At 30.3% G+C, this 14469-nt stretch overlaps 2 protein-coding genes across 5 annotated transcripts in view; one reads left to right on the top strand and one right to left on the bottom strand.

Moving 5' to 3' along the window:
* LOC123262004 (alpha-1,3-mannosyl-glycoprotein 4-beta-N-acetylglucosaminyltransferase B) overlaps positions 1-14469 on the bottom strand; it is a 102939-nt gene that overhangs the window by 17991 nt on the left and 70479 nt on the right. For 2 of the 4 annotated variants that reach the window (XM_044723966.1, XM_044723967.1), the window contains exon 6: positions 432-568. The exons of 1 other annotated variant lie outside the window; for it this stretch is intronic. In XM_044723966.1, the coding sequence (XP_044579901.1) occupies positions 432-568 (137 nt within the window). Of the gene's footprint in view, positions 1-324; positions 353-431; positions 569-14469 lie in introns of all 4 variants that reach the window. One more of the 4 variants, XM_044723968.1, reaches the window with a different exon arrangement.
* On the top strand, positions 2986-5834 carry LOC123262006. Its single transcript, XM_044723971.1, has 4 exons — positions 2986-3283; positions 4925-5155; positions 5238-5549; positions 5621-5834. The coding sequence occupies exons 2-4, from the start codon at positions 5038-5040 to the stop codon at positions 5797-5799; spliced, it is 609 nt and encodes a 202-aa protein (XP_044579906.1). The 5' UTR covers positions 2986-3283; positions 4925-5037; the 3' UTR covers positions 5800-5834.

The following is a 14469-nucleotide window of genomic DNA, read 5'->3' as shown; positions in this document are numbered from 1 at the left end:
TAACTGCACACAACACTCCTTTCATACACCTCTAAAACTTCACGTAAACTCCGTTTATACCCCGATTAATCTTCGAGAGGGAATATGCTCCATAATAACTCCGCGTAAACTCCGAGTTTGCGCCGAGTTGTCGAAACCGCTAGGGCACCGAGTGTAGATCTGTTGCTAAATCTAGATGCAAGGACAGACGCACACGGAGAATAAAAATCCCTGTGACACAATAATAGTATTCAATAAAAATTAACAATAAACAATAGATGAAATCAACAATTTAATGAAAAATAAATCGAATAAAGCTACGGCTCTAGAATCAAGAAAACTTACTCGTCTACATGTCCATCTATTATTTGAACTTAACACAGCAACGAATCAAATCGTACAAGGTTATTTACTGAAATTGTAGGTGAAAATATTGTTATAAATCCTATTACCTATTGAAATATAACCGTCTTTAGTAATAGTGTAGTTGTATTTCTCATGCATACTTGGTAGGTCTGGTAAGACTTCTACTGTTGTGTTATAAAATCTATCCAAAGGATGTTCTGCATTTCCACTTCTGAATAGATATCTGTAAATTTTAAAAAGTTTTTTTATCCAATGTTTTATATTTAAAAGAATTAAAGTGTAATTAGTTGATCCATAAGTCTTTAAGTTTGGCTAAATTCAGGGTTTTCGTTACATAAAAAAAGAATTGTGCCCTTAAAAATTAAAAATTTTGATTTCTTAGAGATCAAATTTAGAGTCATAGATTCTACTATTTACTTAGTAGTACCTATGAAAGGTGTGTATATGTTGTAGTCTTTTCGCAAAATTCGTCATTCTATGAAAAACCTAAGCACTTCCAGAAACGTCGACATTTTGTTTCAAATTGCATTTCCCACCTAGGTAGTTTGTGAAATTACCACTCGACGTTGGCGCTTGATAATAAATCATAATATACGTTATATGACGGATTATACACATGTGTTTTTCAGGAAAAGACTAGCTCGTGCAATAATTCAAACGTCATCAAATATTTGTTAAAATAATAAATAAAAAAGGCCATTCGGTATCCGAAATGGAAGTAGATTTCATTTTATTTCATTTCTGTGGAGGAAATGACTGCAAAAGTAAAATTTCTTAAAAATGATCTTAAAATAGAAATTTTTTTACTTAGAAAAACCATATAAATTGAAGTTTAATTTCTCAGCTTTCAAATGCATTTTAAATAAGAATAAAAAAAGTTGTTTTTTAATTGATGTGTTTTTTAATTACATTATTTTTGACGCTTTACAGGCATTACACGAAACATCAAACTATAATCTGCGCCTCCACTTTTTGGAAGTGCCTAGGTTTTTCATGGAATGACGAATTTTGCGAAAAGATTACGACATTTATTAAACCAAGTTGAAACGAAAAGTTTTATAAAATATTATTATTTTATCTGATTAAAATTTCGGACGATACAGAAGGTTACTAGTTCACTACAGTAAGATCTAATTATTTTGTTGATCCTCATCCAAGTTTTATGAAATATTAAACAACAAATCTTGGGAATGTGGATAATAGCAATAAGATGTTAAATTTTTATAAAATTGCAACGTTTTGTTGGCTTCATTTCCAACTTCTTCAGGCATACTGTAAGAATACGATTATAAAAAATTAGGAAATTGATTGACCCTAAAGGCCATCCCTGAAACTTCCCGCTAACTCTATACCTAGGCGCTCAACATTTCACTTATTTTGTTTTTCAGCTCTTCCGTATTAACTTTTGAATGAATCAACCGATTTCCTCGCAGGTTTCGGCATTCAACGCAGTTTTTTAAGCTTTTTAAGAAATCTTAGAGCACGAACTGGTCCAAAAACTGGACCAAAAATTTTATAAAAATTGTGAAAAAAACAATTTTTTCAATTTCTTTCGACAACGATATCTCACGAACGAATCAACCGATTTTGACTGGTGGCGAACAACGTGGTTTTTTAATTTTAAGATCTGATTAGTTTTTGGAATTAATCGGTGAAGCGGTTTGAAAGTTATTCCAAAAAAACCACATCTCGTCCTGGTATACGTAAATGTATTTGACCTCCTCTATAAAAAAAAAAAAAAAAAAAAACACACACACACACACACACACACACACACACATCCATACATACTATGCGAGACATTGATTCTTCCCGGTCAGCGCTGCTTTTGTAGGAATGAAAAAATGAATTTTTGGAAATCTCTAAAAATTAATTTGGAAATTTATAAAAATGTACTTTGATGTTGAAGGAAAAAATTATAAAAGAACTTTCGTAAAATAATAAAAAGCTATAAATGGAAACACCTAAATAAAGAAAATGGCTTATTAGTAAATCTGTAAGTTTGGCCAACTAAAGAAAAATAAATCTCTATTTTTGAAAATCCACATATTCGGTAAAATCTGGCGACAAGTTCCGTTCAAATCGAATCCGTTGTAAACGGAGCGCCAGACTACCGACTGTGTTTACTGGAAACATTACGATATTTTGAGGTTGCAAATTTTATTTAGTTCTATGGTACTTTTTTTTCCTAAATTGTCTATTACAACAGTAGTTTATACCTTATTTTACTGATATTAATTAAATTATAATCAATTATAACACTTAATCTACTTGAAATTATTAAATTTAATGAGCACAAACTATAGCAACGCAAAAATTTCGATCCTGACTTTTTTTCGATGGGGAATGGTCAGTGCCACAGACTAGATAAAATAAAAATGTATAGTAATCCTCCTATAGATACGCAACTACACTAAAAAAAGGAAATTGACAGCTTGCATCTACGGCCGTCAGGGTGCACTGGAATTATTATTTTTACATAAACTGTAGCTTTAATCAAGGGGATAGTTTGCGGTAAGAAATGCAGCCAACGCGAGATTTAAGTTAGTACCGTAGAAAAGTAAACTCCAATCTTAAAGGTGCTCGGCAGGTTGACAACTGTACTCCAAATTACTCAACTCTATGCCAGCTTTACTCAAAGAGCATCCGTAACTCGAAATTTTTAATATCACGGTGAAAACAACTGTACTCCAAATTACTCAACTCCGTACCAACTTTACTCAACAGCATGTGGCTGTAAATGAAAAATTTTTTTTCAATTCGCACTGTATTCAAAGCCAACAGTATTCAATGCAGAGTTTACTCAGCGCTGAATAGATAAATAAGCAAGCCTCGGTAAGAACGAATTCAATCAGAGAGAAATGACCATATGGCGCTGTATGGAGATTCCGAAATCATCTTGAATTAATCAAGATAATATTTAAATAGATTGAACTTGGTAATAAATATAAACTAGTCATTACTTATTAGATTTATTTATAGAAAAAAAACTAGTCTATTTTATTATACCTTTATAAATAATTATAAAAATTATAAAACTTGGGTTAAAAATATTTAAATATTAATGAAAATATTTTAATTTTGATAATTATGGTCACACGATTTATTTAAAAAATTAGTTTGATTATAAAAACTTTATAATATTTTATTAGTTAAAATTAAGACAATTTTATTATAAAATAACATTTTGTGCACAATTGTTAGCTTACATTAAAATAATTAGGTTTAAGAACAAGTATGTGAAAAAAAAATTGCTTCTAGAAATATATTTCTAAAAACTTGATTGTGTTGAATCAAAAATACTCGTTTTAGTATTAATTAAATATTATTATTAACTATAATAAATTTAAATAATAAAAAAAACTCTTATTATTGACTCAACACGATCAAATTTTAAGAAATTAGTTATAAGGAAAATTTTTTTTCTTATAAAAAAACGCTGGCGAAATCATAATGATTCAAATGTAAGAATAATTAAAACTTATTAAAATTGAAAACAAATGTTCGAAAAAAAAATCTTAAAATCAGTTAAGAACAGAAATATTAAAAAAAAATGCTTCCACAAATAAATTTCTGAAAACTTGATCGTGTTGAATCAATAATATTCGTTTTATTATTAATTAAATATTATTATTAACTATAATTAATTTAATTAATAAAAAAAAACTCTTATTATTGACTCAACACGATCAAATTTTAAGAAATTATTTTTATGATTTTCTTTTATTTTTTTAATCTAAACCTGCACTATGGATGATTGGTAAATATTTTAATTTTTCGTGATTTTTCACGACAGAGTGGACAGCGATCTCCAATTTTTCGATTGCACTCATTGCAAAGACATAAATGACCGCATTTAATAAATGCCCAGACAGCAGCCCGAAATCTACAGCAGCAGCATATGCTTGTCCCTTCCGGAATAATCTCTGAAAATATTAATTTAAATTAGTAAAGAAAAATTGATTAAATTTCATATAATAATTTCTAAGTAAAATACCTTCGTCGTCACATGCTGAGTTACTTTGAGTTACTGTTAAGCCAGACGTTGACAGACTAGACTGTGACATCCTAGAACTTGACAAATTTGCCATCGCCGGGCTAGAACCGGCGGGGGCAGACGCAGACGATTCGTTGACTGTTAAGCTAGACGTCGACGGGCTAAACTCTGACATCGTACGACTTGACAAATTTGCCATCGCCGGGCTAGAACTGGAGGGCGTAGACGCAGACGATTCGTTGACTATTCGTTGATTATCTATTACAGAATATATCAGCACAGCTTTCACAAATGGTATACAAGAAATGAATCGTCCTCCTGTATTAAACACTAACAATCAATTTTCAAACAGAAATATTGACCAACTGCGAAGTAATTTGCTCGCTTCACAAATTACAGTTCAAGATTGTTTGGCAACTTCTGTTGACCGCTATCAGCAGGATTTAATTTTGCGTGCTGTTGCCAGTGAAGCTAGTAAGATTTCTTGTCTTTAATAACTATGTTTCACTATAGTTGTTAAAATTCATGAATAATCTTACTTTATATTTTTTTTTTACTCTGTTTTCTCTTAAACTCATCTAGGTTTAAATATTAGAGTGCCTCGATTAACGGATCTGCAGGATCCGCCTAATGTCATTAATCAACGTACCTACCCAGATAGGTTCACTCCAAGAACCTCATCAACGGGACCGACTATGCCAAGACAGCCTATGTCAGCTGAAGCTGTGATTGATGACACGCTTGCAGGATCATCGGAAAATGCGAGTGCTTTACATGACACTTTAATAATCTCATCGGATAGTGATGATGAAGGTAATTTTTCATTAATTATTTTTTTTAGTTTTCATTTGGCCATCTTATGAAACAATTTAATAAATAATTGGATTTGTTACAGATTACTTCATTAACTTCTTAGTAACTTCAGTGACTGATCGCCGTGCGTCCACACCATCTGGCTTAACTTTCAACAATTCTTCTGCGTTTGAGCCATCCGGTTCTAGTTCTTCGATGGCAAATTTGTCAAGTCGTAGGATGTCAGAGTCTAGCCCGTCGACGTCTGGCTTAACAGTCAACGAATCGTCTGCGTCTGCCCCCGCCGGTTCTAGCCCGGCGATGGCAAATTTGTCAAGTTCTAGGATGTCACAGTCTAGTCTGTCAACGTCTGGCTTAACAGTAACTCAAAGTAACTCAGCATGTGACGACGAAGGTATTTTACTTAGAAATTATTATATGAAATTTAATCAATTTTTCTTTACTAATTTAAATTAATATTTTCAGAGATTATTCCGGAAGGGACAAGCATATGCTGCTGCTGTAGATTTCGGGCTGCTGTCTGGGCATTTATTAAATGCGGTCATTTATGTCTTTGCAATGAGTGCAATCGAAAAATTGGAGATCGCTGTCCACTCTGTCGTGAAAAATCACGAAAAATTAAAATATTTACCAATCATCCATAGTGCAGGTTTAGATTAAAAAAATAAAAGAAAATCATAAAAATAATTTCTTAAAATTTGATCGTGTTGAGTCAATAATAAGAGTTTTTTTTTATTAATTAAATTAATTATAGTTAATAATAATATTTAATTAATAATAAAACGAATATTATTGATTCAACACGATCAAGTTTTCAGAAATTTATTTGTGGAAGCATTTTTTTTTAATATTTCTGTTCTTAACTGATTTTAAGATTTTTTTTTCGAACATTTGTTTTCAATTTTAATAAGTTTTAATTATTCTTACATTTGAATCATTATGATTTCGCCAGCGTTTTTTTATAAGAAAAAAAATTTTCCTTATAACTAATTTCTTAAAATTTGATCGTGTTGAGTCAATAATAAGAGTTTTTTTTATTATTTAAATTTATTATAGTTAATAATAATATTTAATTAATACTAAAACGAGTATTATTGATTCAACACAATCAAGTTTTTAGAAATATATTTCTAGAAGCAATTTTTTTTTCACATACTTGTTCTTAAACCTAATTATTTTAATGTAAGCTAACAATTGTGCACAAAATGTTATTTTATAATAAAATTGTCTTAATTTTAACTAATAAAATATTATAAAGTTTTTATAATCAAACTAATTTTTTAAATAAATCGTGTGACCATAATTATCAAAATTAAAATATTTTCATTAATATTTAAATATTTTTAACCCAAGTTTTATAATTTTTATAATTATTTATAAAGGTATAATAAAATAGACTAGTTTTTTTTCTATAAATAAATCTAATAAGTAATGACTAGTTTATATTTATTACCAAGTTCAATCTATTTAAATATTATCTTGATTAATTCAAGATGATTTCGGAATCTCCATACAGCGCCATATGGTCATTTCTCTCTGATTGAATTCGTTCTTACCGAGGCTTGCTTATTTATCTATTCAGCGCTGAGTAAACTCTGCATTGAATACTGTTGGCTTTGAATACAGTGCGAATTGAAAAAAAATTTTTCATTTACAGCCACATGCTGTTGAGTAAAGTTGGTACGGAGTTGACTAATTTGGAGTACAGTTGTTTTCACCGTGATATTAAAAATTTCGAGTTACGGATGCTCCTTGAGTAAAGCTGGCATAGAGTTGAGTAATTTGGAGTACAGTTGTCAACCTGCCAGGTGCTCACACATATGTTAATGAACTAAGATAAATTGCTTGCAGTTATTCTTTTATTTATTTACTTTGTTTATTTACTTTGAGCTCTCTGCGAGAAAGTATTGTATATAATTCTATATAATAAACTAACGATGTGGCTAAGGTACAGCAGACAAACTATACGACTCCGTACACATACCGCACCGTATGTATACGGAGTGCTACAAATCCCGGGAAATTCAAATTTTATACGTAAAACACGCTTGTGGAGCTACACATGTACGGAGTCGTAACATACTTCTAAATAAATGAAATAATAATAATAATAATAATAATAATAATAATAATAATAATAGTTAAAAAAATGAAAATAATTATAATGGTAATAATAAATTGATAATTATAACAGTAACCATATTTATCATTATTATTGTAATTATTATTATTATTATTATTGTTTTTAAATTATTCAGTATTAAGATATTAAATTTAAATTTACAATTATCTCAATTACAAAAAAGGTAAAAATTCATGTAAAGTTAAAAATCCAATTGATAATTTAGTTTATGAATCTAAGTCAAAGAGTATTCGCGGCTTATTTATATAAAATTTTATTAATGCTGCTAGATATTGTACAAAAAGTGATACTTTAATTGATTTACAGTAAAAGCTCTTAAAAGTTACCCAGGTTGTCTTTCTCGCTTTTATTGATGTTTTATGAGAAATTGAGACAGAACTACGGTAACTTTTAACAGCTTTCACTGTATATTGAAACTTTATAAACATTCAATTTCCGCGGGAAAAATACAAACTTTGAATTAAAAATCTTTTTAATAACAAAAAATGTTAAAATTTATTTTTAATATAAAATTCCTAGAATTAATTATTAAATAACTTTCCATGTGTATTTTTCTAAATATATTTTCTTCTAATTCAGTCGTATTTGTTAACTACAGTCAATACTTGAAAGAGCTAGAATTGTTTGATTTTGCTTTCTTCGGAAAAGTCAGCTGATCAAGATCTGAGTAATTCTGTTCGTGCAATGTTCAGATACCACAACAATGTCTTGATGATTGTTGACTGTAGGTGGCATTACGGCCTAATTGAGCGGAAGTTTGAAACGATGACATTCCTTAAATAATACGAATATTATTTATAAGTTTATGAATTGTGTCATTTACTAACAACAATTTGATAATGACACTCAATAATCATAAAAATAATATTAATTATGATAACGACAATATTAACAATGACAATAAGGATAATACTGAAAATATTATAATGGTAGAAATAAATTGATAATACTATTTATTATTATTATTATTATTATTATTATTATTATTATTATTATTATCTACAGATTCGGTCTACAGATTCGGGAGAATCTGGCGCCAAGTTCCGTTCAAAAATCCCGTTGCAAACGGAGCGTCAGACTACCGAATGTGTTTACAGTAAGCAGAACGGTTTTTTGAGGTTGTATAATTTTATTTAATTATACGGTACTTTTTTTCACTAATTTGTATATTATAACAGTGGGTTATAATTAATTTTACCGTATTAATTAATTTATATTCACTTATAACAATTTATTTACTTGAAATTATTAAATTTTTTCAGCACATACTATAGCGCGCTCACATTTTTCGATCCTGACTTTTTTTTGATGGAGAAAAGTCAGCGCCACAGACTAGATAAAATAAAAGTGTGTAGTAATCCTCCTATAGATACGCAACTACAGTTAAAAAAAGTATTGACAGCTTACATTTATGGCCGCCAGGGTGCGCTGGAATTATATCTACATAAACTGTAGCTTCAAGGGGATAGTTTGCGGTAAAAAATGCAGCCCACGCGAGATTTAAGTTAGTACCGTAGAAAAGTAAACTCCAATCTTAAAGGTGCTCACACACATGTTAATAAACTAAGGTAAATTGCTTGCAGTTATCCTTTTATTTATTTACTTTGAGATCACTTCGAGAAAGTATTGTTGTATATAATTCTATATAATAAACTAACGATGTGGCTAAGGTACAGCAAGCAAACGATCCGACTCCGTACGCAAACAGCAGCGTATATATACGGAGTGTTACAAATCCCGGAAAATTAAAATTTCATACGTAATACACGCTTGTAGAATGGCACATGTACGAAGTCGTACACATACTACAGAATAAATGAAGTAATAATAATAATAATAATAATAATAATAATAATAGTAATTATAATCCGAACAAAAACAGTTTCACTGTAAAAAAATCGCGCCAAGTCCACGTTCATAAGACTATTAAGGAAGAAAAAAATTTTTTTTTTCTTTACACAAAGATATAAAATAGAAAAATGAAAAAATCAAATGACTCGATAGAGTCTGGCGCCAAGTTCCGTTCTCAAGTTAGACTACCGAGTGTGTATATACCGTAAGCAGAACGGATTTTTGAGGTTACAAATTTTTTTTCAAATTTATTTTGATTTTTTTTCTATATGATATTTTATAATAGTAGTTCATGCTTTTTATTACGCGTATTACTTGATTATTATCAATTATCTTTATAATTTCTATTTAAAATTATTAAAAATAATCAGCACAAACTATAGCGACCCAGATTTTTAGATTTTAACTTTTTTCTTATGTAAAAAGCGGACGGCCAGAGACTAAATAATATAAGGATGCATGCTAATCTTATAATAGATGGGAAACTAAAGTGAAAAAAAGATATTTGACAGCTTGCAATTACACACGCCAGGCGGCGCAAGAATAACTTTAACATGAACTATAGCTTAAAAGGGTTAGTTTGCGACCGGAAATGTATTAAATTAAAATTGTCAATTTTTATTATAATTACAAAAAATACTGAAATCCGAACAAAAACAGTTTCACTGTAAAAAATTGCGCCAGGTCCACGTTCATAAAATTCATCTCAATAACATTTGCACTTTACAAAAAAAATTAGGCTCGTTTTAATAATTTTCATTCTCTACAAAAAGATGTGAAATACAAAAAAATACCAAGAAACCGTCGTAATGTTGAAAAAATTGAAAAAAAAATTGTTGAAAATTAAAAAATAAAATTTAATTAATTTTATCGTACTTGGCGCGCGTCATTGAGTACCCCAATTTTTTTCAGGATAAATAAATATCCTTTTAATGCTGAGAAATTTATAAGTAAGTCAACCTATGTTATTTCATAATAAGTTTTACAAAAGTTAGATAAAATTCACATGTCATACGCAGTTATGCAAACTACATATAAGTCGATACGCATGCATACGTTGGGTTGGTTGCATTGTGAGAATTGTGTTTACTAAAAAATAAAACATATGGCCGACTAAATTGGGACAATGCGGTGTGAGTGCCAATCAAAATGTGTTAATTACAATTAAACGAAGCAATATCAAACTTTAATATTGCATAAGGTTCTTCATTAAAGATTAATGACGAAGCTGAAAAAAAATGAATCCAAAAATTTTATATAATTTCAGATTTCTTGAACACACCATATTGACAGTTGTTCTCACTAAAGATCTAAAAAAAATTTTAAGAACGGGTTTTTTCACTAAAACTGATAAGTAATACACTAAGCAATGTTTTCAATGAGTTCAGTATCCTTGACTAATGAAATCTATATAAATATATAATATGATTATATATATACAAGCAGAATCGATTTTTCTTGAGTTGAAATTCTTCCGAAAAGATTTAGGGTACTCAATGATGCGCGCCAAGTACGATAAAATTTTTTTTTTTTTATTTTTTAATTTTCAACAAATTTTTTTTCAATTTTTTCAACATTATGACGGTTTCTTGGTATTTTTTTGTATTTCACATCTTTTTGTAGAGAATGAAAATTATTAAAACGAGCCTAATTTTTTTTGTAAAGTGCAAATGTTATTGAGATGAGTTTTATGAGCGTGGACTTGGCGCAATTTTTTACAGTGAAACTGTTTTTGTTCGGTTTCTTTTACTGGAAATATTATTATTTGGTATAAATTAAAAAAATCTAAATAAATAAATAAAATTCTGTGTAATTGGAAATTTATCAATTGCAAAATTAATAAAAAAAAGTATATTATATAAATGGATATCTTTTCAATATTCCGTTAAAATAAAAATAATTCTCACCTTATGGAAAATATAATTTTCGAAAAAGCTTACGTTTGTACTATAGTATTTACGGTAATACAAAAAAAAACAAATTAATTATTAATAAACACATGAATAGACGTCCGAACGATTTTATGGAATTTTGCAGAAATGGAATTCAATATTTTTAAAAACTTAAAAAAATTGAAATTCACATGAATGGCGATCAATAAAAAGAGAATCGGTAAATATGTAAATCTCTAAAAATGGAAATCTCTCAAAATGTATCTGTAAAAATAGAAATCTTTAAAAATGGAAATCTCTAAAAAAAGAAATCTTTTAAAATAAATTATCATTTTTTTTTTATAATTAACGAGAATTCGCAATGACTTTGAGAATTTCTTATCCAAAGGGAGGTATCGAGGATACCGGAAGCTCGACTACTAATACATCTTCTCCGACAGTTCTCGCGGAAAACGCTAAAATACATTTTAAATCATCAGTTATCATGCAGTGAGGTATCTAGCAAACTGGAAGCTTCACTACCTAGACATCTTCGCCGACGGATCTCGCGGAAAACGCTAAAATACATTTTAAGTCATCAGTTATCATGTAGTGAGGTATCTAGCAAACTGGAAGCTTCACTATCAAGACATCTTCTCCGACAGTTCTCGCGGAAAACGCTAAAATACGAGAATAAAAATATGAGAAGTCAGTAAAGCTGTGTTCAAATGTTTTTGACTGATTATTAAAATAATAAGTTGTTAATATTACATGAAAAAATTTATTTTTAATGAAGTTAAAAATTTATTTTTAATGAAGTTAAAAATTTCATACCCAAATATAATAAAAAATTTTTAAAATATTTGTTTGTTAACTATTTTTTATTATTATTAAAAAAATTGAAAAAAATGAAATCATATTAACGTTAGTTGTAGATATAATTAACAATTTAATTTTACACATGAGAACATTTTTTTAGTTTAAATAGACAAAATATAAAATTGTAATTACAATCGGAGTTGATAAATGAAATCTGAGTATCGATCACAACATTCTGAAAGAGTTTGGACGAAAGTCTCGGTACAAATTAACTCCACCATAGTCTGATAAATTTCGCCTGGATCTTGATTTTTTCTGAACATCTTATAAATTTTTCCGGCTACTATTTCTTCTTACGCGAAGACAGAGAATTTGTACCAGCAGATCGTTGATGATTTCTTCAATAGTTCTCTCATTTGGTACTGAGTTTCATTTTTTCTTCTTTTAATAATCGCAGCTCGTAAAGAGCTACTTTTAATTCACGCAGCTTCTACGCTGATTAACATTTCAATTAAATTATTTGTAACAGGGTAAATTACCCTTAATCGATAAGTCACCAGAGATCGATAACTTTTCGACTAGCATTTGAGCGCATCGATCTTCTGGCCTAGAGAGAGAGCAGGAGGGGGTATTTTTGGGGTCGTTATATAGACGAGCCATGCGTGGTGTCCGGAGGTGAGGAACGAACCCTCGAGTGAGGAACAAGTATAAGAAAATCAGTGTGAAACCTATTATCATTTTACAAAGTGACATGTGTGTCTATTATTTTTGTGATCATGAAGAAGGATAAGACAAACGTGCCAGTGCCAATCGACAATATAACAAACCAATTGTATAAAAAATTTACGAAATCTCAAAAAGAGGTTAAAATTCTTCCTAAAAAAAGACAAAGAATAGATTATGAACCTATTCCTCAAAATAAAAAGATCCATCTACCCCCAAAGGAGAATAAGGAAAAAGCAAATCCAGTCAACAATTCTCAACAGCCCAACAATCAGTTGCCTCAACCCGGTGTATCAAATACAAATACCAAAAACAGCAATCCAATCGCCAGTGACTCTGAAGTGGAGGTCGATCTTACACAGGAAGAAATGAAGAGCCAGGACGCAGCTCAACCTAAAGACAACATCAGACTACCTCCTATTATGGTGACTATTCAAAATATATCAAATGTTAACATGATCACACAATTGGCTGCTACTACGTGCAAAGACAAGGTAACGTTCAAGTTTGTTAGTAACCAGACACTCAATATACACACACATTGCAAATTAGACTTCATAAACCTCAAAACTAAGCTTGACACTGAGGACTACAAGTTCTTTACGTATTCTATTAAAAACAAAAAACCTAGACACCTAGTGCTTAGAGGTTTGCCAGAATTACCAATACAAGACTTAGAAGCAGAGATAAAAACACAAATTACAAGCATCACGAGGGTGATACGAATGAAACAAAAACCAACATCAACAGGTAATCCTCTGTACCTGGTAACCGTTCCAAATCCAAATCAATTAAATGTTCTGCGGCAGATCAAGTATCTAAAATTTTTCAAGGTGAGTTGGGAAAACTACCGAAACAATAGGAAAGTGACGCAATGCTACCGCTGCCAAAGTTTTGGACATGGCATGACTAACTGCAAAAACACCCCAAAATGCGTCAAATGTTTAGATTCACATCTCACACGAGACTGTAATAAAGAACCTGGAACGGCACCCAAGTGTGTTAACTGCCTTGGAGATCACCCAGCAAGCTTTCGACAATGTAAATCGTACTTGGAACACCTTAATAAAATTGAAAAAATTCAACAAACGAAGAAGGCTACTTCATCCAAAACACGTCAATTCAACATCCAGGAGCATCATTTCCCAGGGTTAGCACCAGTGCAACATCGCTGGAATCAAGGCAGCAGTCCGGCCATTACCAACTCGACCAACCAGCAAGCGACGCCAATACACAGCAATCTATCGACAACAAGTAGGCAGCCGGAGTCACAAATTTCTCCATCTACGCACGCATCAGCTTATAATAATCAGGTTTGTCCAAGCGTAAATCCCCTTAATGACATTCCTAAAGTACAAGAATTATTCGATGAAATTCGTACGTTAAATTCTTTATGTAACATAGATCAATTACTAAATATAGTTAAATCTTTGAATGCTAGATTAAGAAATTGTACTGATACCGCGTCACAAATTTTAGCTATAAATAATATCTTAAATAATGGAGAACAGAGCATCAAATAAGTTAAACATAGTTCATTGGAATTCCAACGGATTAACTAACAAATTATTCGAATTACCAACGTTCCTTTTAGAATATAATATCGACATTTTACTGATAAGTGAAACCAAACTAATTTTAAAAGACAAATGCATGATTAAAGGCTATAAATGCTATCGAAAAGACCGCAATGGACACTCGCGCGGTGGTGGTGTTGCGATCTTTATTAAAAATAATATAATTCATCATGAAATTCATATCAATACCAACATACTAGAATCTATCGGGATTAAACTCGATAATAATCTATTAGTTGTCTCGTGTTATCTTCCCCCTCGATCAAACTTAGACGTAAATGAATTACAACAAATTTTTAAGCTTAGCAATAAAGTAATTTTAGCAGGCGA

The sequence above is a fragment of the Cotesia glomerata genome, linkage group LG3 (genome assembly GCF_020080835.1).
Source record: "Cotesia glomerata isolate CgM1 linkage group LG3, MPM_Cglom_v2.3, whole genome shotgun sequence".
Taxonomy (NCBI): Eukaryota; Metazoa; Arthropoda; class Insecta; order Hymenoptera; family Braconidae; genus Cotesia; species Cotesia glomerata.
This window is presented reverse-complemented; position numbering and strand designations above follow the sequence as displayed.

Excerpts from the sequence above, each read along its gene's own strand:
- LOC123262006 (XM_044723971.1), top strand. The coding sequence starts at position 5,038 with ATGCCAAGACAGCCTATGTCAGCTGAAGCTGTGATTGATGACACGCTT. Across the intron at positions 5,156-5,237 it reads ATCGGATAGTGATGATGAAG|ATTACTTCATTAACTTCTTA; the intron begins GTAATTTTTCAT and ends GATTTGTTACAG. Across the intron at positions 5,550-5,620 it reads CTCAGCATGTGACGACGAAG|AGATTATTCCGGAAGGGACA; the intron begins GTATTTTACTTA and ends TAATATTTTCAG.